The 24,946-nt window shown below is 37.6% G+C and overlaps 2 protein-coding genes and 1 long non-coding RNA gene across 13 annotated transcripts; 2 read left to right on the top strand and 1 right to left on the bottom strand.

Moving 5' to 3' along the window:
• Positions 1–3: 3 nt before the first annotated feature.
• LOC106158372 (bromodomain-containing protein 7) lies at positions 4–12,518 on the top strand. Of its 3 annotated transcripts, XM_087010272.1 has the most exons (17): positions 4–224; positions 543–751; positions 1,221–1,438; positions 2,043–2,187; positions 2,545–2,655; positions 3,084–3,211; positions 3,742–3,859; positions 4,261–4,333; positions 8,511–8,543; positions 9,228–9,305; positions 9,628–9,763; positions 9,977–10,091; positions 10,259–10,330; positions 10,605–10,749; positions 11,063–11,218; positions 11,535–11,575; positions 11,851–12,518. In XM_087010272.1, exons 1-17 carry the CDS (start codon positions 134–136, stop codon positions 12,112–12,114), a joined length of 2,133 nt encoding a protein of 710 aa, XP_086866398.1. In that variant the 5' UTR covers positions 4–133; the 3' UTR covers positions 12,115–12,518. The 3 variants fall into 3 exon arrangements, with proteins under 3 accessions (XP_086866398.1, XP_086866397.1, XP_086866399.1); XM_087010271.1 differs by lacking the exon at positions 8,511–8,543 and having other exon boundaries at positions 9,195–9,305; XM_087010273.1 differs by lacking the exon at positions 8,511–8,543 and having other exon boundaries at positions 5–224; positions 543–745; positions 9,195–9,305.
• On the top strand, positions 5,115–7,094 carry LOC147762057 (uncharacterized). The gene is made up of 4 exons (XR_015334120.1): positions 5,115–5,531; positions 5,773–5,866; positions 6,263–6,417; positions 6,599–7,094. It is a non-coding gene; the product is annotated as an uncharacterized LOC147762057 (long non-coding RNA).
• On the bottom strand, positions 12,400–23,428 carry LOC106158371 (uncharacterized). Of its 9 annotated transcripts, none has more exons than XM_087010265.1 (8): positions 23,279–23,428; positions 19,060–19,177; positions 17,878–17,972; positions 17,454–17,524; positions 16,834–17,012; positions 15,320–15,455; positions 14,856–14,908; positions 12,400–14,393 (listed from the first exon to the last, which is right to left on the bottom strand). In XM_087010265.1, exons 2-8 carry the CDS (start codon positions 19,163–19,165, stop codon positions 12,715–12,717), a joined length of 2,319 nt encoding a protein of 772 aa, XP_086866391.1. In that variant the 5' UTR covers positions 19,166–19,177; positions 23,279–23,428; the 3' UTR covers positions 12,400–12,714. The 9 variants fall into 9 exon arrangements, with proteins under 9 accessions (XP_086866391.1, XP_013389764.2, XP_086866392.1 ...); XM_013534310.2 differs by having other exon boundaries at positions 19,052–19,177; positions 23,279–23,422; XM_087010266.1 differs by lacking the exon at positions 23,279–23,428 and adding an exon at positions 20,584–20,711.
• Positions 23,429–24,946: the final 1,518 nt, after the last annotated feature.

The following is a 24,946-nucleotide window of genomic DNA, read 5'->3' as shown; positions in this document are numbered from 1 at the left end:
CCGCCATCTATGGATTTTTTAACACACCGCAAGAATGGCTTGTTAAGTGTAGCACCTGCCTCTTTGTTCTGATCCTTTTATCGTTTTTCTTTCTCGATGAATTTAAAATTCATACTTTAAGGATTAGTCCAAAATGGGAAAGAAACACAAGAAACACCACAAAAGTGAAAAGAGAGAGAGGGACGAAGAGGAAGACTATCAAGAAAAACAGTCTGAAAAACATGGTAAATAAATTAAATCCAAATTAAGCTAGTTTCTAACCATTTCTGTTTTTGTTATATGTGTCAAACAAAATTTATTTGTAATTAAATAGTCCATGAAGTGACGAGTGAATGATGAAAGTTGCAGCAGCAGCTTGAAAAATGAAAATTAATTTTATATATAAATATATATATTTATCAAAAACAGTGTCAAATTATTGCAATTTATATTGGTTGAAGGTGTGCATTGAAGAAATTATTATTTATAGAAGCATTGTTATATGTATTATTATAAAAAAATTCTCAAATTTAAATGTTCCATTCTGTATTTTCTCTCTCCAGACAAACCCCTGAAGATGGTGATCAAGATAGGGTCTGGAGAAACTGCAGAACAAACCTCTGTGTCAGAAGACAGACCACATGAGGAGAAAAAACACAAACATAAGAAGAAGAAAAAGAAGAAGGAGAAGGACAAAGATAAGGAGAGGCACAAGCATCACCACCATGAACATAAACGTCACCACGAGAGCCATAGTGAAACTAAAGTATTGGTTTTCACAATAATTTCTAAAACTTTCTTTCAAAACAGCTCTATTGGGGTCCTTAGCTCTGTTATGAACTTTGACACTCTTTTTTTACCACTGTAACGTGGAAATTAATTTTTGTCAGTTTGAATTCAGAAAGATATCCAATTAAAACAAAATGATTACTGTGATTAATTTAAATATATATGTCTTTCATCACAGTTTAAATAACATATGATAACCAATAGGAAGATCCACCACTATGTCATTTATAATATCAGTACTCTCTTTGTGATGTTCAAGCATAGAACAGCTTACCCAAAATTGTTTTTAAAAATATGAAAAATATTGATTTTCATATGATGGAATTAGGCAATTAAATTTATTTGTAAATGCCACTGATAAGTGTTTCATCATGGAATTGGCCATTTATGTACAAGTGCATGCACCACATTAGGTAGACATACCTGAATATTTTTGTTGTTTATCTCCCTAGTACCAAGAATCAACAAAAGAAACCACAGAGAGTGAGATCGACGTCGAGGATGGCGAACCCCCTGCAAAGCGAGCTCTGTTGCAGTCACATGACCAGGCATCTCGTGAAGCGGCAGAAATGTACGAGAGGAAGCTACGAGAGCCGAGGTCGTGCACACTGAATAAATCTGAAGATCCCCTGAAACCACTTCTGGAATACTTACAGCGCTTCTTGATGAGGTAATTTAATGGGTGATCTAGTTGATTCTGAATACCATTGATGGATTGTATTTCTCAAAGTCTCTGAATGAATTGAAGATCATTCAAAAACATTTTGTAGCATTGTAGCATGATGAGGTCATTTGACAGATGAACCAGTGGATAGTTTTTGACACTGCTGTGGAAAGAGTTGTGCAAATTTAGAAAAATAACTAATTGTAAGTATATAGGCAAATTTTGCCAACTGACGGTCAGTTTAGAGTGAAGTTCAATTTTTCTTAGTAATTGTTTATAAAGATAAAGACTAAGGGCAGTGAGCCTCTGTGAACATAGTTTACATGTAAAATGTTCAGTTGATCCCAAATTGCAGTTATATTTAAAAAAAGAAGTGAATTCTTTCTGTTAACTCATGAATTCAGTCAAGAAATCTTCCCAGTTTGATATGTTAGGCCACATTCACAGCCAAAGTTAATCCATGTACTAACAGATCCAAGGATTATGCAGTAAGCTCTCAAAAAGGATGTCAATATTTGATCATTGTATCTGTTAGTTCTAATTACGTCCTGTTGTTCTGATTTCGCCCTATGAGACTGTAGAATTCATGTGCTGTATCTCTCTCCTTCAGGAAAGATGTCAATGGATTCTTTGCCTTCCCTGTCAATGATATCATAGCCCCAGGGTACTCCAGTATAATCTCCCACCCCATGGATCTCAGTACCATGCAGGCAAAGATAGACAGAGAGGAATACCAGACTGCTGCAGAGTATAAGGTAACAATGGGCACTGAACACGGAACAAAACTTTTTTTTTTTTTTTTTTTTTTTTTTTTGTAAATTTTTTTTTCACAGACATCTAAACTAATATGACTTAATTGGACGTAGTAGGTATAGTCTTTTACAGCATTGGTGCTTATGACACAAAAGTTAATTCGCAGACTAACAGATCTGCAGATCAAATATGGCCGACCCACTTGAAACCCTGTTGCAATAGACACTGAATAGATTCCTCATGGTGTTTACACAGTAACTTTTGAGCGCATCAGCCATATTTGATCCACGAATCAGTTAAACCATGGATCAACTTTGGTTGTGAGTGCCGCCTTATTCCTGCTCTCTTCTGTATCTCAGGCAGACTTCATGTTGATGCTGGACAACGCCATGACCTACAACAGACCAGACACCATCTATTACAAGGCAGCCAAGAAATTACAAGGGATGGGGATGAAAATGATGAGTAAGGTAAGGCAACATGATTGCCATAGCCCTCTAACATGAAACACTCTCTTTGTAACCTATACACAAGTTTCATGAAAAACAAGGGATGAGGATGAAAATGAGAAGATGGGTAAGACAGCACTGATATGAAACAAACCCGTCTATAGGCCTGATGTAACTAACTGTAACATAGTTGATTAATTGGCTTGTCCAAATTAAGTAGAAGAGAATGCAAAGTACACCTGGCAGATTCTTGACCATTTCATGGCAATTATAAGACATATCCTCTGAACATGAAAACTTACCTAGTTATGCTTTTGTTATATAAATCCCATTTTACACGAAAATAACAAGCTAATTTTCAGGAATGCCATTTGAATGTGAAACCCACTCAAAGAATTGAAATAAAGTTAACATGGCAGTTTCATGACGATTTCATGGCATTCTTTCAGGAGCGTCTCCTGAATATGAAACGCACCCTACCCTTTATGCAGAATATCACACTGGAGCAGCTGGGCATTGAGGATGACCCCGCGGACACTGAGCCCAAGAAACCAAAGAAAGTCCAAGTCAAGTCTAGGTGAGAAACATAACTGATTGGCAAACATTTACAGGTCTGAATAAACAGCTTTGTAGTACATGCATTTTTTTAAAAGGTACATAGATACAAGTGCTGTAGGCTGATAATTTACTAGGAAAGAATCCATTAGGGCTGCATTCACAGCCAGTTGATCCTTGGATTAACTTTTCTGGGGAACAAATATGGTGCAACCCATTTGAAAGAGTGCTAATATTAAATTGCTCTTCCCCTACTGGGATGATGAGTGTGGAAGGCGTGAATCCGTTGTCAAGTGCACACGATATTTGTTCTGTGGACTAGTAAGTCAGCGGATCATCTGGCTCTGAATGCAGTTTAGGTTAGAGTAGATATCAACTAGGTTCTGAACTTGTAGCTTGCTTTGCAGTGGATATGACATTGGACATGAAAAGAGAGTGAAATTCCATATCCTTAACTGAATCAGACACTCCATAGACTGGCATCAAACTGAGTAGGGTTGACCTGTTTTGCTTGTAAACACATCTTTAGATCATCTTTTCCTTCTCCTCCAGTGCCATAGTCCATGAGGCCACACCAGACAACCTGACCCCCAAGGAGATCTTGGCCCAGGCCCAGGCTGCTGCAAAGGATGCTGGGGATAAGCTCTCCCTAAGGAGACCTGATAGCAAGGTAAGTGTGATCTTGTGTTCTGTATTGGCCTTTCCCGGGAAGGGAATATTGGCTTTTCTGGACTGGAAAACAACCATGATATCATGGTGCTTTATTGTAATGGGGGTAAGACCCCCACCCCCCTCAGTCTCCTTCCTCTCTCCAAACCTGGTTTGTTTTCAGATTTGGAGAGGTCTAGTTTTCTGGCTAAGTGTGAGCTTTGTGTGAGATTATCATATTACATATTACGATTTACAGAACTCATACTCACTACTAGTATTTGAAATAGATGTCATTTACAAATAGCTGTGACATTGCCTGAAATCTGCTTGACCCTATGATATATTAGCAGAAACTGCCTGGCTGAAATTGTTATTATTTTGGTGATGTGTTTGGTCTATATTGCTGTTTTACTCCTTCAGATTGGATTCCTACGAAGACAGAAAGATGGCACCACAACCTTGAATGTTCTGAATCCTGATAATGATGGAATAGGTATGTAAATGATTGGAAAAGACATTATAGAAAAAGTACTCACTTTTAATGAAGTATGACCTACTGAATTAAGATTTAAGATGAAAGTAATTTTTTAGTTTAATTACTTTCTCTTTGTCAGTAGAGCTGAACTCTTCAGATCATTTAGAATAATTAAGAGCGCGTCCATGAGAAAGCCAGACAGATCAGTCAGAAGGCGGCAAGGTGGGGGTCAGCAGATTTTAATAATTTTTGGTGTGGTAAATCATCAACATAAAAGATATTGTGAGCCACTGGCTTTCTTATTTTGGATCATTAGTTTTAGAGATATGGGGGCAGATCTTTTATTGGCAATTTTGCCAAAATATAGCATTTTTTGGCTCTTGAAAAGTTATAATTTTAAATATTCTTTTAAAAAATCATGTACATCATAAGGATTTATTTAGGTAAGCCACATGATAGGTTAAGGAAAGATCTTTAATACCCAGTACAGATTTTTGAAAAGGCACTGTCATGACCACACAAGGTTGATTCTAATAAGGCATGTTTTCCGTATGCTTGACCCCCTCCCCTTCTTTAAATGCACACAACTTCTTTTTTGCAGGTTGTATCCATATAATTTTGGTATGTGCTGATAGAAAAGGGTTGAAAAATAAATTTTGTAAAATAAAATCTGTGTTAAACCTTGTAAAATAAGAACTATAACAATTTTAAAAAGGGCCTAAAAACGAATATTCTTTATACTACTTAAATGCTAAACTGTTTCTTCAACTAAATTAATAAGTCGAAACCATGTATAGGTTTGTGAAAAGCCCTTAAAATAATTATGTTTGCCCTGCAGACGACCTTATGAAGCGAAAATACATTTTTTTAATTTGTTTATGTTGTAGAAACTAAATGTAAAATAACGATGCTAACTCTGTGACCTATTTTCAACATGGCGGGTACTAGGATTATCACCGGAGCAACTGTGGAGCAAAGCACATCGTCTTCACAGTGTTAAATATAATACTTTCTTAAATTTATGAAGAACATGCACTAGAGATGCTTAGATACATCTCAGAAGGATTGGTGTGCACCAGAATATAAGAAGAAATGACCATAGCAGCTGGTCGTCCTTAGAATGTGCATTTTTGGTTGAACCACTTCAGACTGTTGTCAGGCTTGGGTTCCTCAATATATCCATCTCATCGATTTACCTCTGGATGTTTGTTGTAAGGTAAGTGATCAGTGGTGGCATACATATACTAGAATCAGATACACTAAAAACTCAAACCAGTTTAAATAATAAGTTTGAATATTATTCAGTAATATAAAGAATATAAGCAAATTTAAAAGACATACTGGTATATTTCAATTCACAGAGTTTTACTTGATTTCTGTTTCATGGTAAACATGTATGCTGAAAAGAATTAACTGTGTAGCTAACTTATGAAGTATATTTTTGCATTAAATTCTAGGGCTTTGTTACATGTGTTATCATAAGACAAACAGTTAAAGACTATACTGAGCTTGAAGACAGCTTCATAGGAAATTTCTTACCCAGAATCAAAGGTATGTAGCACACATTCAGTTTCAAGTTTTGGCATTTTAGGGGATGTTACTTGTGCCAGTTTTTTATATTTTAGTTTTATATTCACTATGCAGATTTATGTGTGTTTACAATGAAGTTGAAGTTAACTGCCTGTGCTTCAATTTTCAAGACTTACATATTACACAGGGCACTTGTAACTAAAGGTACTTTAGTAAAATCAGGAAAACTTTGCAGTCCATTATGTTGTTCATGTTGCTTTGCAAGGGGGCGTGCCAGACAATTAAGCTTATTACAACGACTGAGCCCGAGTGTGATACTCCGCTGAGATAGATTGACCCTGCTTGATAGTTTCTATTCTGAACACAGTAAGCCTCTGTTGTTGTAAAGCATTTATTGATGTTATGTTTATTTTTCAGATTTTACATCCTAGGCCTGTATGTGAACCTGGACCTGGACAATCTTACAGACAATAATAGAAAAGTCACCTGAAATTGCACAGGCAAATTCATCAGATTCAGATGTGACCACCAACTTTGTAATGCCTGGAACACTTCCACGGAGAAGAAAAAGGGTTTACCTTTTTTTCATTTGTTTCTTTTTCTATCATGAAATTCTGGTAGCTACAATCATGCATATTTGATTTCCTTTTTTACACTTATGCAATATGTTTGATCAGAATATTATTTAGTAATTGTTCTTATACAGCAATTAACATGAGTTTAAAATATGTTAAATACATTTTCTTTTGACAGCCTGTCCTGCCATCTTCAGGTAGATGCAGTAGTGGATATCGTGGCAAACCTCTATTGGACTTAGAGCCACCTTGGGTCAATCCCCCATAACAAATGTGCATCTTAGGCTTGGTAATCTCAATCAGTTTTGTAGGAAAGGAGGATAATTGGCGCCATTGAATTGACAAATATTGACAATTGACAGTTCAGTCACACTAAACTATAGTGGCATGTTGCTTCAAGTTACCACACTTATTCTAAGATTGCTGAATTATCATTACTGTAGGAGACCCTGGATCTCTCAACCAGAAGAAGAAACTTGGGGACCAATCAGTTATAAGATTAAAATCTGTGGAACACTACCCATCACTGTTGTGTTCAGTATATGGAAAAGATGACCGTGATATTGGAACCTTGGAGATTCATAACTTGATTTCACTCCTGTAAAAAGTAACTGCTTTGTTCTTTTACTGTCCAATTGATAATATGAAAATAAAGTACTCCTCCTGTTATTGTATGTTGCTGACTCTGTTTTAATTTTCTTTATAGAAAAAGAATATAGATATCAAGATATCACATGTATTTACAAAGCCTATGAATCATTTGAAAGGAAAAAAATTGGTTGAAAAATGCAATATAAATCATTTCAAGTGGATTAATTAGTGTTGCACTTGAGAAAACTGATAAAATGAGAAAGTCATTCCCTTTTACCTTTAGAAAAATCATTTGTAATTTTTTTCTCTATTGCTCCCTGAAAATAAGGTATATACACAATGCTGATGATACTGGATATGCACAGTAATAACTTATTAAATGGGGGGGGGGGGGGGGGGGTGAATAACTTGTCACTAGTAATTTAAATTTATTCAGAAGTTGTATGGCTCTGTTTGAAAAGAATATTATTTGAGCAATCCTGTATTACAGATCTCAAAATAAAAAACCTGCAAAAATGGGCCTCTTGATTATTTTGAGGAATTAGGGTAACTGTATTTTGGGGCAGATTTGATGGCAGCCATTTTGTATTTATAAAAATTGGATAGATTTGCCGTTATCAAAGCATAGTTTGAATTCCTGGCTGTGAGTCTTTGATTAAATTTGATTATTGGAAGGTATTATCTCAAAATGTACTGATATCTTGATTTCGGCCGTTTGGTTTTCTGCTAAAATTGCTAAAGTTTGAGGCACTTTTTCAATATCTTCTGTTGTGTTTAACACACTTTTTGAATTTTGTATGATTAGACCAATATATGCTTAGGATTTCTATAAAATTTTATGGCTGTCAAGCCTGCAAAAAGAGAGATATGAATGCTTGAACATTGCTTGGTAGAAAAGTGAGTTTGGGGGGTGGGGTCATAAAAATGGGCATGGCTCGTTAGTTTGTGGGTTAAACTGAAATTTAGTAACATATTCTCAATGGCAAATGGCTGGTTTAAATAAGTAAATTTTCAATTAATTTTAAAAAGTCATCAGTTTTGACATATTTGCTTATGAAGTGGCTTTATTGACCGAAGCTGAAAATCAAGCCAAAAATGGCCAAAACATAAAATATCATATTATAATTATATCCAATGATTTCTTTTGGGATTGTTGCCTTCAATCTTAATATCTCCTCCATATGCAACAATATTATGAATTTGGTTGAAATCTGTTGACCCCCACCTTGCCACCCTCTGACTGGTCCTATCATGGACACACACTTAACAGTGAATAAACTAAAAATAAACAGTGTTTTGTATAGAAATAATGGCCAACTTTAATCATAAAACATATGTTTAGAGGGTTTATCATACTGGTGTTATTGATATGATTTATATTCCAGTGAGTGAGACAGAGAGAGTGATCACAATAGGAGGTCTGGTGGGTAAACTCAGCCAAGGCACGGGGGCTATATCACATGTATAGACTAGTGTTATTGATATGATTTATCTTCCAGTGAGTGAGACAGAGAGAGTGATCACTATAGGAGGTCTGGTGGGTAAACTCAGCCAGGGGACGGGGGCTATATCACATGTATAGACTAGTGTTATTGATATGATTTATATTCCAGTGAGTGAAACAGAGAGAGTGATCACTATAGGAGGTCTGGTGGGTAAACTCAGCCAAGGCACGGGGGCTATATCACATGTATAGACTAGTGTTATTGATATTATTTATATTCCAGTGAGTGAAACAGAGAGAGTGATCACTATAGGAGGTCTGGTGGGTAAACTGAACCAAGGCACGGGGGCTATATCACATGTATAGACTAGTGTTATTGATATGATTTATATTCCAGTGAGTGAAACAGAGAGAGTGATCACTATAGGAGGTCTGGTGGGTAAACTCAGCCAGGGCACGGGGGCTATATCACATGTATAGACTAGTGTTATTGATATGATTTATATTCCAGTGAGTGAAACAGAGAGAGTGATCACTATAGGAGGTCTGGTGGGTAAACTCAGCCAGGGGACAGGGGCTATATCACATGTATAGACTAGTGTTATTGATATGATTTATATTCCAGTGAGTGAAACAGAGAGAGTGATCACTATAGGAGGTCTGGTGGGTAAACTCAGCCAGGGCACGGGGGCTATATCACATGTATAGACTAGTGTTATTGATGTGATTTATATTCCAGTGAGTGAAACAGAGAGAGTGATCACTATAGGAGGTCTGGTGGGTAAACTCAGCCAGGGCACGGGGGCTATATCAGGCTTCAAGGAAGATAAGAGAAATGTAGTCAAACCAGGTATGGTATTGGGCTGTGTGTGTTGTCTCTGCGTGTGTGTGTGTGTGGGGGGGGGGGGGGTCTGTTTGTGTGTATGTGTGTCTGTGTATGTATGTGTGTGTCTGTGTGTGGTGACGGTGATGTTGTGATGTGGTTATATGTGGCAGATATCCAATTTTTAAGTTATTATCATTACATATTTGTTAGAATATTGATGTAAGTATACATTTATAACATGAAATTGGGGGAAACTATATCAGTTACTTGAGAATCACTTTTATTGAGCTAAGATGGGTTGTCAAGTTTGTAATCATGTACTATTTCCACTTCTCCACTCTTCCAGTGAACTACCTCAGTTACGCCCCATTCAGCAGCTTCGCCCCGTCATACGACTCTTCGTTTGCCAACCTTTCCAAGGAGGATTCAGACCTGTTGCTCTCTACATACGGCTGTGAAACTGGTGTTCAGTATGCCAACAGGTAGGGGGCTTATGACATTGGAAGTCTTCTTGAATAGTACTGTCATTTCCATACTGATATTATTACTGTCCACAGCACTATGAAATGTTAATTGTTCTAATTTGATCTTAAGAGTTCAGCTTTGTTGACAAAGAGAAAGTAATTTTAAGAAAAAGACAGTTTTAGAATTATGTAAGTTTAATAAATCTTAATTAAGAGAGTACTGTATTCCAGCCTGAAGGATTTTGTTGAGAACTGCGGCACCCAGACGGTCACTCTGGTGGACAGTTTGTTAAATTATCTCACTGGAGGAGAGCACGCCAAGGCACAGAAAATGCTGCTGAAAAAGGTACATTTTCTTTTTTTGAAAACAATTTTTAAAACATACGCCACAAATGAGTAAATGATGGGATTTTGTCTGAGAAAACCAGACATTTTGGAAGGATTAAAGCTGTCTGTTAAATGGATTTAAGTTTATACATAGTCTGTATATAAATATATTTTATTGTGTTACAGAAAGAAGAAGAAGAAAAGAAAAAGCAAGAAGAGAAACTGAACAAGGATGAAGGTCAAAAAGTTACAGACAAGGTATTGAAATAGTCGACCTTTACACCCCTTCTGTTGACCAGCTGTTGAAATGCCATAGAATCTGGATCCAACTTTGATCTAAATAGGCAGTTCTTTTAGACCTCCCACATCCCGCTTCCTACAGGTCTAATGTTTCAACCTGTAACAGATCTGAGTAATCGCATAATTAATTGGCTGATCCAAATTTAGTGGAAGAGAAAAGTGAAATTGATAAAAATTGTCTGAGAATGTAAAAAAAATAGAAATACTGAATTTTTTCATTTGTTTCAAACAGGGAGTAGATGGAGACAAACCAAATGAAGAAAAAATGGAGACTGATAGTGAAGAGACGAAGTCATCAGATCCAGAAATCAATTTTAAAGAACTGAAATCCCTGGAATCAGAACTGGGTATTGATATGTCATTCTTAGACAATTTTGGTAAGTTTTTGTTTCTTGAAATGGATTTCTTGTATAATTTTTGAGAAGCAAAAAAAAAACAAACTACATGTTTAGTGCCTATTTTGAATATCAGTTCATAGCTTTCAAATGGTAACAAAGAAGTAATTTTATCAAACTAGTCAACCAAGTATTTTTAGCCAAACAAGGGATAATGCTCACATGAACTGATACAGCTTCAAAAAATCCAATCTCAGTCGATTTCAATTCCAAAATTCTTTATCTCCTATTTCACCCTCCATCCTCACAGAGAAGCAAAATAAAAAAAATTTCACATCTCTCATTCTATCTACAGAGAAACAAAGCAAAGAGAAGCAGGTCCAGAAGGAGCTGAACACGGCGGCAGATCTGATCAAGAACCTACGGGACAGTCAGGAGGAGAGGCTGCGACAGAAACCCCCCGCACACCTAGCCCACATCCAGGGCCCCTCGGCCAAGGAGATGACACTGGGTAGGGAGAGAACAGGAGGTGTATTGGTGGTGGTTTGGTTGGTTGATTGGTTGGTTCTTTGTTTGCTGGTTGGAAGCTGGTTGCTTGGTTTGTTGGTTGTTGTTTTCTGGTTATTTAGGGGTCAACAGGTGCATTTCAGCAATTTTTTTACTTAAAATTTGAATGTCTGATTTTTACTATGTACTTATTATATGACAGTCTGTTACACATATTGGAGATGATTACATATATTCTGTATATACATGTATGTATACTAATTACTTTTTTGTGCATATTATTATTATATTATTTATATATACATCTACCTTTTTTCTAGCTGGACAAGTGACAGATCAGTTAACAAAACTAACCAAGCAGGTAGGTAAAGATGGGAATTGTGATGGTGATTTTAACTTGTAAGAGTTTTATTTTGTGTGTTGACTTAATATTGGCCAGTTTAAGATTTTTACTTTCACAGAATTTGTTTAGACTAGAAAGTGACTAGAAACTTAATATCTTATGGGAATCTTTTGAAAAGGCATTATGTTTAATCTTCCAACGTTTTCACAATTTGGTCATTAAAATGCCACCAGAATTCCATAGGTATTTTCATATATTTTCAATTTAATAATTGTATCTTAATTTTTTTTTAGGTGACTCCTGGAGAAGTGGTATCCACTGATGCTGTCAGGTCTGCTATGGGGATCTCCATTCCAAATCCAGGGGACCAATCAGATGGAGCAGGAGATAATGAAGATGCCCAATCACAGGCTGTGTCTCATCTGAGTCATGATGACACCCCTGCAGATTTGGACAATGAATTACAGGCATTTTTAGACCAGGGCCCATCTTTGAGGGTGTGTGATTCTCCTTCAGGAAATGAATCTCCATCAGTGAGTGACGCTGAAGGAAAATAGTTATACTGAATATTTCATTTCACTTGTTGCATTTATTAAGACAATATTTTACTGAATTATTGACTGTTGGAGCTTCAGTACCTGATCAAAATGAAGAAAATAGACATGGCAGATATAATTCCTTGAATAATTGCTGCAACTGGGCTGAACTTCAGATTTTTTAAAAACATTTATGAATACAGGACTGTCAGCTATTTCAGTGCACATGATTTTTTATGCACTTGAGAACGTCAGGAATGTAAAAAAAACAAGACATTGTTTTTGGAAAGAGGTAAAAACGATACGGTCAATTATTAATTTTATTTTAACTCTTTTTTTATTATAAATGAAGTTGTACAAATATTGTAAGAATATTTTTCTGTCTGTAATAAAAAGAGCATTTTATATGATAAATGTCTACTGTACATGATTGTTGCTTTTTTTACAGCGTTGGTAGGTAGGCTTGGCTTAGACATGGGTCAGTTTTCAGAAAATTCTGCCCTCAGAATCATGCTTTTTCCTGAATCCTCCATCAAAATTCACCCATACGGAATAAACTTCATGGTTTCATTGCGATCTGTTTTGAAAAAAAAAGCAATCTTAGAGAGTGCTGAAACATTTTTACTTTTCAATGGAATGCCTTAAATTATTTGATGGTATTGGTGGCAGCTTCCTTCTCTCTATGTTAGCGTAATCATCAGAGAGACTCTTGGTGGTTAACTTTTTACAGCATGCTTTAATATCACCACTGGGAGTTGTCTTTGGCTTTATCTTGGCGAAGTAGGCTGGTAATTCATCAGTGAGACTTTTCTTCTTCTTAATCCGTATTGGAAGAAGAACAGCTTTTCTAGGATCTTCTTCTTCATCTTCATCGAAATCATTAATTTCTTGGTACTCCTCTGGAGAATCGCATTCGTCATCATCAATCTCTGTGTACTCCTCCACGAAATCATAACCATTTTCCTCCACTGTGATGGGCGGGCTGAGATCCACAACGGGATCATCAGCAAATGCCATATTAACCACTCCGCTGCTACGTCTACCAAATGAAAGGACTTTATCAGAACAACTCGTGTTCTTTTTGAATCCACCAAAAGAGGGCGCTTCCTCGGGACACGTTGTGGTTGCCTTTTTATTGTAGCGTTTCGATCTTGGTGTAAGATGAATGCCCAGGTCTTTATCTAATGGCGGACCGTAGTCATCAGGCGGTGGACAAAGAGAGTCAGTTTTCTTCTGTCTGCAGTAACGTTTTGTTGAAGGTGTTGTCTGTATGACTTCATTGTGTGGAGTTCGCCATAAGTGAACCACACTGGAATCAGAGGGAGCTTTAGAATGCTGTGCACACTTCAGTTTAATATTTTGAGACTTGGCGTTGGGTGTGTTTTGGACTTCCTTTTTCATGAGCTTACTTGGTAGCGTGCAGGCTTTAATGATGTTGTTTTGTTTAGGATGAGGGGTCCCATTCCCCCTGTTATAGTCAACCTTGCAAAGATTTGCAACGCCTGGAATCTCTTCTGACATTAACTCTTTGTGATAACCTCCATTTGATGACATCACAGATGACCTTGACCTGGGTGGTGACTTTGACGATGACCTTGCGCTCGCGGGTAACCTTGACCTTGGGCTTTTCATCATGGCGGTTTTCTCGAATGACTCCACCATACTAGCATGCAGACGACTTCCCGGTCTTGGAAATTGGAAGAAATTATTATTAGATTCCTGTTCGATTAATTCTAAGTACGCGTTCTCCTGGGGAGGGTTGTTATTTATGTATATATTTTCATTACTGTCGTTTTGTTTCGCCTTCAGCTTGGGCCCCCGATCGCTTGCTTCGATTTTGCCGCAGTCGTCTTTCATGATGATATACTCAACATGATCCTTCTCATTTTTGTTTATTTTTTTAGTTTTGATACTCCCTGTCATCGGAACATATTCATTTTCTGTGGTGGGAAGAGAATGATTATTATCTGCTTCGTCGCAGGAACACTGTTTAAGAGACTCCTCAATTCTTCCTTCGTAGAAGTTCTGCCCTTTACCCCGTAAAGCATACCCCTTCTCGGCTCTCGAATTAATGTTAGCAGGAGGGGGAGAGTTAATGTATTCTGTTTCCTCTATGGAGCACCGTGTAAGAGGCTCGTGGGACAGCCGCCTTGCGTGTTGTATGGGTAGAGTAGCCTCTCTAGCAGGCGGCCTTGGGGAAGGCTGCAATTTGGGTCTCGGTGGTGGAGTCGGGAGATGGTCTGCAGCGAGGGAGACACTTACGGCGCCCGGCTCTTCTCGTAAGTCTTCATAGAGACCGCCTGTAAAAACACGACAAGCCAAATTTAAAATATATCAAGGACTTATGAAAGACAGGCCCTAAGCCGGGAGTTAAAGAAATAGCTAGTCTTGAAAATATCCGTTTGAAAATATTGTAATAAACAAAACGCCTCGGAAAAATACACTATTCCCTTTTCAGTTAAAATATTCTTGTATTTTCAACGGTTGATTTATTAAACATACACCCACCAAACCAGGAACAATTAGGCCTACCATTACATGGCTAAGTGTGAAAGAATGTACAGAATGCTGAAAGTAAATTGATATTTCGATCGTGGAATAAAAATAGACCCTGTATGGCGCATTTGCTGTCGGGCACACATTTTTCTAACATGATATTACGACTGCCAACTGGGAATGAGTCAGGGTTTCGACTCATGGCTATTTCACGCTTTCAACAATTTAAAAAAGAAAAAGGAAATTCTTTGAAAAAAAGTGTTTACCTTGGTGACCCTCACCGACCGGATCTGAAACTATTTCAACTGACTGAGATTTCCTGAAAACGAAAAATATCAGAAAATAGCTAAATCAAAGAACACTGGATTTGTGTTTGTCTTTATGTAGATTCAGAAAAAAAAAAAAAAAAAAAAAAACAGAGAAACCGGAGGCGTTGAGAGTATCCTATCAAATTTACAGAAATAAGACTAATGGTCTTTCATGCGTTCCATATTTATTTAGTTGACAGAGTAAGAAAAAGAACCTTTTGGCCTTTTTGTATTGAGATTCTAATTCCTCGAAGAAACGAATGGTCTTATGGTAAAATGATAATAAGTAGAGCTAAAAGCATGGGAAATGAAGAAAGATTGGATGAATTTAACTAATTTAGCAACACATGAGTTTTATAATAGGCCTACACGTGCACAGGTAGATGTATTAATAAAAAAATTAAACAGGAGATAGAACTTACTTTGCCTGCTCGGCTTGATTTCTTCTCTTGGTTAGCCAGGCACACGCTAGGAAAACCATACTGAACAATAACAACAGAGCGGCCGCCGTGATGGTCATGTACTGGATGACGGCTTTGGATCCAAAGAAACCACCATCTGAAATAGGGAGTGGGGAACATACAGCGTTCATAAATATGTTCCTTTTATTCTTCTTAGCTTAGCCGAACGGGGACGATTTAATGTCGGGCGTTGAGTTTGTAAATTGTTTCCGTTTCCTTGACGTGACGGACTACTATGATGCGAGACTCATTAGCAGGCGATCATTTCAAAGCGCGGCTCAGTTGTGGCAGACGACAGTTGACGACGCGCAACATCAGTGATTTCCTGTGTTAACGCCCTTGTTGAGTTATGTCATAAAGATTTTTACGTGGGATTTTTTTTCTCGGCGTCCATGCAAGATTTACGGAACCCTTAGTGCGTTATATAATGGTTGATCTATTCACTGACGTCGAGATGAAATTCAAACATAAACCAGCTCGCCGCCGCTTTGAAACTATTTAGTCTACAATAAATAAATAAATAAACAAAATAAATACATAAATAAATATAAAAAATAGATGAACTTTGTAGAGTTCAGCAAAACTGTATCAGTTGGGGCGGAGAACTGTCATAATGACCCCGGCTCATTTCACTCCAGGCGCAGTAATGGGATTTTTGCGACTATCGGCTGATCTCCGATTTTTTGGGGAGCCAAAAAATCATTTTTGAGATCGAAACAGATGCCCCCTGGATCCCACGCCATATTTTTTTAGACTTTTTCACTTAATGACCGTCTCATCCCTGCGGGCGTTGACACACATAGAACAAGTGCATTAGGCCGAGGTGTCCATACGACTAGTAGTCTTTTACATTGAAAAACCATTATCTATAGGATGGCGGGGACATATGTACCAACTGTGTCAGAGGAAATTTATTAGTTCCGTTGATCTTTTCCTGTTTCCCTCTGCCATATATATAACAACGGCCTGTAAACTTTAGGGGAAGGTCACAGTGAAGTGCGGACAATTAGGTTACATTTAATTGTCGCCACAGATTTCAAGCTTTGCAACTTAGACTACATTTGTTCAGTAGCTAACCACCTAGACGAAGACATATTGCAATTCTGAATAAAACTGAAGCATGCCATTATCCGTGGTATATGTCGTTCCTGCAATTACACATTTTGGCGTTCACCAAAGGCAACATTCAGTGATTGATTATTAAAAAATTATCGAATCGGGTTAAACAGAAGATACATTCACGTATATGCAGATAGGCCCCTTATCGCGAAACAACGATACCGTTGAAATTCGTGTCACCGTAGTAAATGAACGCGATGTGAACATCTCTCTATCATTTCTGAAGCGATTCACAGTAATAAGAGAGTTTACTCGGGCATTTGTCTTAAACATATAATAATAATAATAATAATAATAATAATAATAATAATAATAATAATAATAATAAATTAATAAATAAATAAGATAATTTTTACCTTTGCTGGGTTGAACTTGTTGGTAGATAAAGGCCTGTGTGGTGACGTTATACGGGCCTAGGGTCCCCATCTTCAGCTGCCGTAGTAATACCCCGGGGAGATTTAAACTGCTGGCGTCCGAGGGTTGGTCGAAGTACAGGATGAAAGACAGCGTGGATTTCACCGAGATAGTGGTCTGCCTAAATGGAAACCAATGCTCAGCTAACGTCAGCCCGCGCCTTTGTGTGCGCAATATGGTTGTTTTTGTGGCTTTGGGTTTTGGTTCTTGTTGTTGTTGTAACAGGTTTCATATGTTACGGTTGGGCGTGTTTTTTCCATGAATTTCTTTTATTTATTTATTTTTATGAATTAATTAATTAATTAAACTTTTTATTTATTTATTTATATGTTTGTTTATTTTTAAATTTAAAAAAAATTATTTGTACTAATGCATGATTTCTCATGACTGTGTAAGTCAAACACTGCGTCTCATAAATACCGAGCTCGATAAATTTAATTAAAGAGAAACGCAGCTGCATTTACTTCGGAAAATGAACAAATGTGAAAACAGCAAGACATCGTTCTTGCCTAAATAGAAATGTGACAATAATATTAGGAATTCGTTATAGACCCGGCCATACCGTTCTCTGACGCTGTTTACGGCAACGTTGACGAGTCCGTTCCCAGTAACTCCTTGGTAAACTTGAAGGAGCTAAAAATAAGGAACAGAAAACACCAAATGTAACGCCATTAAAATTGCTTTTAACATTTGTTTGGGTGTTTAAAATTGCTTCAAAGTAAAAGATATCGTATAACATGCCCAATATTACACACTCAACCCGCACAATGTAGTTGAATATGTTCTTTAAAACAGATGCTTAGAACTATATATCTTACCTTCCGAACTGACAAACGTACATCCTAAAAATGATAACTACTGCCCTATTATTTTCTAAAACCGGTTAAAGAAATTGAATAGAAATATGGAGGTCCATTCTTCTAGGTGCAACTTACGAAAATAGTCCCCGATGAATCTTATGGATAATCAAATAGATAAAATTTTACCAGCGTCGATATTTCCTCTTCGAAGTATGTCCGATTTCGCCGGTAGTCATTTATCTTCCCAATGACTTGGAATTCTATATTGTATGTTTTTCTTTCTTCAAAACCAAAAAGAGAAAAAAAAAACTTTGTTTATCCCACTATGCTGTTACATGACTTAGTCCCACGCTAATTCAGTTCTTACTCGTGACAGCTGTACTCTCTTTTCGGGGTATTTTTATAATACACCACACATTTTTACGAGACTACAGAAGCGAGGGTTAAAAATCGTATCAGATAGAGGGCTAAAACAATATAGCAAAATAGCAAGCAAGGTTTTTATTAAGCGAGTAGCATTAGTTAAACTGGAGAGGTAAACTGTTAGGTAAATATAGTATAAAAAAAATCAAATAATCGCCTCTTCGTCTCCTCTTCTACATGTAGTTTTCGTTCCAAGTCAAGCAAAAAAAAAAAAAAAAAAAAAGGTCACCAACTCGGACAACACTACTTACTACTCGAGCGCTGTGCAAGAGAGTAACAAATTTCTTCATAAATTTTTTTTCTGCGTTTTGTTTAATGAGGTCTGTCAGCAGGACGTCCTGCGTTCCACATAGCTGTGGTATTCTGCGCAGCAGAGATTAAGAGTTTGTTTGTTATGTCTTAGTCAGGAAGTGTAACTGAATAGTTTATTTGCCATGTTGGTTTCAGCCGCAGGTTAATTTATCTTTAGAAACTCGAGCCATTAGTTACGGGAGCAATTAAAATACATTCACGTGTCCTACGAAATGAATTGTGCGGTTTTGCTGAGAAAATGAACAAGTTATTTTATAATACTAGAATTTAGCTTCTAGTTTTGGTCTTCAAATACTATACTGAAGACGTTTGAGTTTCAGAAGCAGGATAAGGAGAAAACGGTTTCTGCACGATCAGGGTCTTGGTCTCAAAATATACGGCATATAATGTGAGATTTTCTCAAAAGATCTGACCCACCCCCCCTCCCCGAAAAAAAGGCTACTCATAGGATAACGGGTCGCAATACGACATGATTACATGATAATGTTTTTTTACTGTTAAGAAAACAAGAAGAATAAAAAAATATATAGGCTCTGTGCGAAATAAAATACAAACAGGTTGATTTTTTAAACAAAAAATATTTCGACAAAAAATGGTCACGAAAAAACATTTTGAAATATGATACCCGTGTACGTTTCTTTCTCGCAATATTCTCCTCTGTATCCTCTGTCGCATTCACACCAACTCTGATTGCTCGCGTCTTGTGTGATACAGCGCCCCTGGTGGCGACATCCAACATCCAGACATGATCCTGAAAATTGAACGTGATATTTATTTTATTTGATCTAGGATGTTGATAAGATTACCTACTTACTTGAACTGGTGAATAAAAAAAAAGACACTGATAAGTTATCAAGTAATACTGTTTTTAGAACCCGTAGGACCGACGGCTCACTACAAAATATTTACCAATTAATTTAGAAAACTGTTTTCTAAATATTCTGAATCTAACTCCACTTGCTTTGAGGATCAAATTTATATGTCTTTCCTTATCATATTTTTCTCGCCCAAGGCACGAAGATACATTTTGTTATTCGATAAAACTAGCTTTGAATCCCGCTTATAAAAAGATTCACAGTCCAATAAGCTGAGTTACTGAGTTCACTGAAGTCCAATCTTTGTGATATCAGCAAAAGTAAATAAACAAATAAAAAAAAATTAATTAATTAATTATTTATTTAATTTAAAGTCAGATTTTATTGAAAAACGGAGGCAATATATGACAATTTCATGAAATCTTTTTCAAATTATGTGTTTTTTCTCATTTTTTTTTTTCGGTAATTTTCAATGGGTCGTTTTATGTGGTTGAAAGATTTATCATCCGGTCAATGTGTCAGCTAAACGTGCAGGTGCGCCGCAACGTGCATTGAATTTCCTTGTTTATATTTCGTGACGTTATTTAACAGTTTACTCAACTGAATTCGCTGCCTATCGCGTCAGTTTATTTAACGGGGCATACGTAGGCCTACATATAGTAGAGAGTCTACTGTGAAATTAGATCGAAGTTAATGCATGAAATGCAGCTATTTTTTAACCATTTAGACTAAGAGTGAAGTGGATTTTGAATAATAGCCAAAATCCTGATGGAGATGTACTAGTGATTTGAACCGCAACTTTACTAAGTCCAGTGCATCTCGGAAAGAAAATTGAAATAATATTTGTTGTGTAGGATTTGAAGTTCACGAGTCGTTTTTATTTCGGTAATAAGGTCGCAAACCTGATAAAATTTGGAAAGAGACAATAAAGGTATAAGATCATTCTTATCTAATTCCTTTATTTAGGGAGAACTGGAGTCGACTGAACAAAGTACGCTGAAAGTACATAACCTATCCTTATTATTATTCGAGACAATTTAACGTGTGAGCGGACACTCGCGTGCTTGTTGATTTATATGTAACTTTGATTTAAAGTAAATGTAGTTCTTGAAAACACCTCGCTTGAACATGTACTGCCACTTTCTCTTCAGTCTTATCCATATTCTACAGCCGGGGAGATTGAATAAAGGCTTGTCACAGAGAAATGAACTTTAACAGACAAAATGACACATCTGTAGAAGACCTACTCACGCGTTTCTGAATAATGTTGATACTGTACCATGCTAAATAGTATTAACACAGTGAGACTGCTTTAATATCCTGTTGATGGTTTGGCCTTCACCTGGCAAGTACTTTATAATACCATAAGGGAGCTTTATCACTTGTCGCGACGTATTTGCCTCGCTGTCTCTCTCTCTCAGGGTTTTATGCCCCACGTTTTATGAGATACGAGATCGGAATGAAGATTATATATTCTTCGCTGCCGTTTCTACTGTGGGTTTATCACTACGTCAGCTTGTGTCTATTTCTTCAAGGAGCTGGGACAGTTAACGCGGATGAACTGGGACGCGCACCGGACGCTGAGACGTGTGCCCCGTCCGAGTGTCACATTCCCAAGTGTCACTGCCCAAGCTCGAATCCCCCGGGGAACATCGAACCGTCCAAGACGCCTCAAGTGATCTTAATCACCTTTGACGACGCAGTACACTCTGTCAACATCGACTACTTCCGGGCCATCTTCAATCCCAAGTACAAGAATCCCAACGGATGCCCCATAGGGGGCACGTTCTTCGTGTCAGACGCCGCCGACGGATTTGGTCTAGAGACCCAGTATGAAGTGGCAAAAGAGCTCCATGGTCGAGGTCTTGAAATAGCGGTGCACTCCCTGAGTCATACCTACCCTGAGCAATGGTGGAGTGGGAACGCTACATATAAAGACTACGTAAAAGAGATGGTAGGGCAACGACGGAAGATTTCCCAAAGGGCAGGAATACCAGAAGGCGATTTAGTTGGTGTACGAGTGCCGTTCATGAGCATAGGTGGGGACAACATGTACAAAGCTCTGTACGATAATAATTTCGTGTACGATAAATCAATGCTGACAGGCTCGCTCCATTTTAAGGATCGATCCCTTCCGCTGTTTCCGTACACCCTGGATTTCCCGCCTCAAGTTGGGACGGTTTGCGACAACGGCCGCGTGGGGAGCTTAAACTGTCCCAGGGGGTCCTACCCCGGGTTTTGGGCAGTGCCCGTGAATCGCCCGTTCAGGAAAGAGACGGGGGAAAGCTGCAACGGGGCCGACGCTTTGGGGTGTGATTTTTCCGAGGATGAAGACGTCTTTGAATTCTACGTCCATAATTTTAATCTCCACTATGAGAACAACCGCGCCCCCTTGTGTTTGCTTCTTCACTCCAGCTGGTTTAAAAGCCACCCCGAGGGGGTGGACATCGTCAAACAATTCATAGAATACGTCGCATCTTACAAGGACGTCTACATCATCACAGTGCAGGAACTTGTCCAATGGATGAAACAGCCAACAGAAGTGTCACAAATTCATAATTTCAAGCCTTGGAGGACGCGATGTACTGGCGATGAAAAGAGCACAGATTTTTCCGATTTATTTTTAGACTTTTTAAATTCTCCTTATGTTTATTTCATTTTTGCAATATTTGGTTTGTTTCTCTTATTATTTGGGAGGCGTTGCCTATGGAGATGCCGGAGACTCTTGATTTCTTTTGGAAAAACAACGGATGGAAAAACAGAGAGAGTGAAAGTTGATTATTAGATAATATTTAGCAATATCTCTTTTCTTGTTGACTAATAATAATTTGATATTGATAATAATTTACGCCGATAAAATTGCTCGAAATATAAAATATTTATGCTATATAGTGTAAATGTGTGTTAATCTGTTGTTAAATTAATATAGAATTGGATATTCAGAAGAACAAAGGCACGGTATGTATTGTTGCCACCTTGCAAACACTGTCTAGGTTGCATATCGCAATGGCTAAAGGGATAATAGCCCCTAATTTTGGCGAAAAGAAAGAAAAACGGGTTGACGTATGCGTGCTTATCAATGGTTTATGTATCCGTTCCGACAGTCAAGGTTTTGTCGATTTTTTAATGTGTTTTTTTAGTTAAAATCTCTTAAGAGACTATTACAAGGGTAGTCAGCTATGAAGTCCACGCGGTCCGATGACAAGAATAATTCATATAACCGCCGTTTCGTGGTAAAATGAAATTGATTATATTTCCGTGTGTTGTTTGCAATGTATTATTGCGGAAATTTGGATCTCATATGAAGAGTTTTTATCCCTTTAACTTAACTCGGGACACTCCAATATTATATAAGTAATTACCCAGAATTCATTATTTTCACATCAATTCTGTGAATCGTAAACTATATAGAACAGAAAAAATCTCTCTCTTACATCAGTTACACGTGTATTTTCTTAGTCTCCCTCATGCAAACAGACACACAAATACACGTGCACGCCCGCACACACACGAACACACTGTGAATCAATACAAATAAATAAATAAATAAATAAATAAATAAATAAATAAATAAACACAGCAAATACTCATAGGCAGTATAGGCACTAGCAGAACAACTGTTGAACAACTGTTGAACTTGAAATAACCATGTCTGTCACCTCTCAGACCTTCGTTGAAACCCTCTAAGGGAGGTTATATTTCCGAGCAGTCCAAGCTAGGCTATTTTTTAATTATTTTCAATATATCACTTGTTTCCAATTTGAAGCCTCATTGTCATCTACAACACGACGCACACAACTGATTTAACTGGAGAAAAGGAACCTGTGTGGGAGAGAGCAAATTCCTTCGGACATGACCTTAAACGTATGTCCGTTTAGTGTTATTTTCATCTTTTCCGTAAAGTTTTAACTATGCATATCTCTCTCTCTCTCTCTCTCTCTCTCTCTCTCTCTCTCTCTCTCTCTCTCTCTCCTCCCCCCCCCATCCCCCAAAACGGCATTCCCACCCTATCGACACTTAATGATGAGTCCACTTACCGTGACCGCTTAATGTCATCAAATACACCACATTAAGGCATGACAGAATTAAAATAAGACGCGTGCTCTTGTCGCACGTTAACGCCATTTAAAAGCAGCGTTTTTGTTTTCTCTCTATGGCGACCCAGTCCCAATCGCGAACAAGCGGGAGTCAAAGAGCAAAGTTCCATAAATTTCAACAAATATGTGAGCTGACTCGAATAAAGGGCCAAACAGATGGAAAGTCGCATTAAATGACGGGCTCTATGGGGAAAAAAAGAGATGTGTATCGAATTGAATTTAATGCAATATGTCCTGAGAAAATGAGATGTCGTAGTAAGTTAGGCCTACCGTTATTTCAGATGTAACTTGTTCTGACCAAAGTATTTAATAATGACGTTGTTTAAAATGTCACGCGCTCACGAGGAGGATGAAGAAACGTGACATGAAATAACAATACGTGGTCTAAAAACGGGGGTAATTACATTGCAATAAGTTCAACCAATTTTGAAAGACTGATTTTGATTTTTTTAGAGCGTGGAACATATTTAAAAGTGTAAATACCGCTGATAATAAACGTGTCAGTTTTTCTATTTCCAAACTGAAGTCTGTACGCGATGCTCCGGGAGCATTTATCATTGACAGTGAATTTAGTCAGTTTTGATAGGTGGGAGCAGTCCATAGCATAAAACAATGAAATATTAATCTGCCACAGTTCCCGTGCTCACGTGACCTTTGATACCCTCTCTCTCTCCCACTCCACTCCTCCTTTATGGATTGGACATAATGCTTTTAAGAATGAAGCGTGATTAATTAAAATTCATAACATTCATGAATGGAGACAATGTTTGGAACCTTTAAAACCTCCACTGTGTGTTGTTTTAACAACACTTTTGCGTGTTAATCATTACCCGTGGCTAGCGCCCATGTTCTTTTCTAAGACAGCTTGACAAACTTTACAGGGTATAATTTCGGTTTAAAATCAACTCCAGTAGTTATTATGATGGTAAAAAGTCATAACCACTAACAAGTGAAGGTCAACGGCAAAAGACGCTGAATGAAGGAAAGGGAGAAGACCACTTGTGAAAATTGAGATTTTCTCGTCCAGTTTGGCGTAGGTCCGGATAAGGCGTGTGCAGACATAGGAACAATGGACAAACAGGCTCGTCCTGGTTCACACATACATCTAATGGGTCGTATTGAGCTCACAAAAAGTTCATATTGCCTTCTGATGCAAAAAAAAAAAAAAAAAAAAAAAAAAAAAAAAAAAAAAAAAAAAAAAAAAACTTCACCACACACTGCAATCTTGTCTGGATCAGGCCGCGTGCAAACCAGGCTCGCACCCTGACAAGATTCCTTCCACCAAATGTAAGTGTGCCTTCGCTCTAATTAAGCCCAAGTACAGTAAAAGAGGAGGGAAGGTGTCAACTAACCAGTTCTAACATTTTCTTCCTATTGTGGTTCATTTATTTTTATTTCATTTATTCCAAATGGACTAGTTAATGTAGGGGACGGACATGACTGCCCAGTGTTCCGCACCAAAGAGTTCAGAGCGGTAGTTTGATGTGGTAACAGGTGACCCCGCAATGACGTCGGAGGGGTCATTATTTTTCAATAAAATTATTTTATTCCGTTTTAATTTTATCCAAGTTTGGGCCAAAATTTTCGCCTTGCACCTCCACTCCCCTT

This window comes from Lingula anatina, chromosome 4 (genome assembly GCF_051362555.1).
Source record: "Lingula anatina isolate TDL-2025a chromosome 4, LinAna3.0, whole genome shotgun sequence".
NCBI lineage: Eukaryota > Metazoa > Brachiopoda > Lingulata > Lingulida > Lingulidae > Lingula > Lingula anatina.
This window is presented reverse-complemented; position numbering and strand designations above follow the sequence as displayed.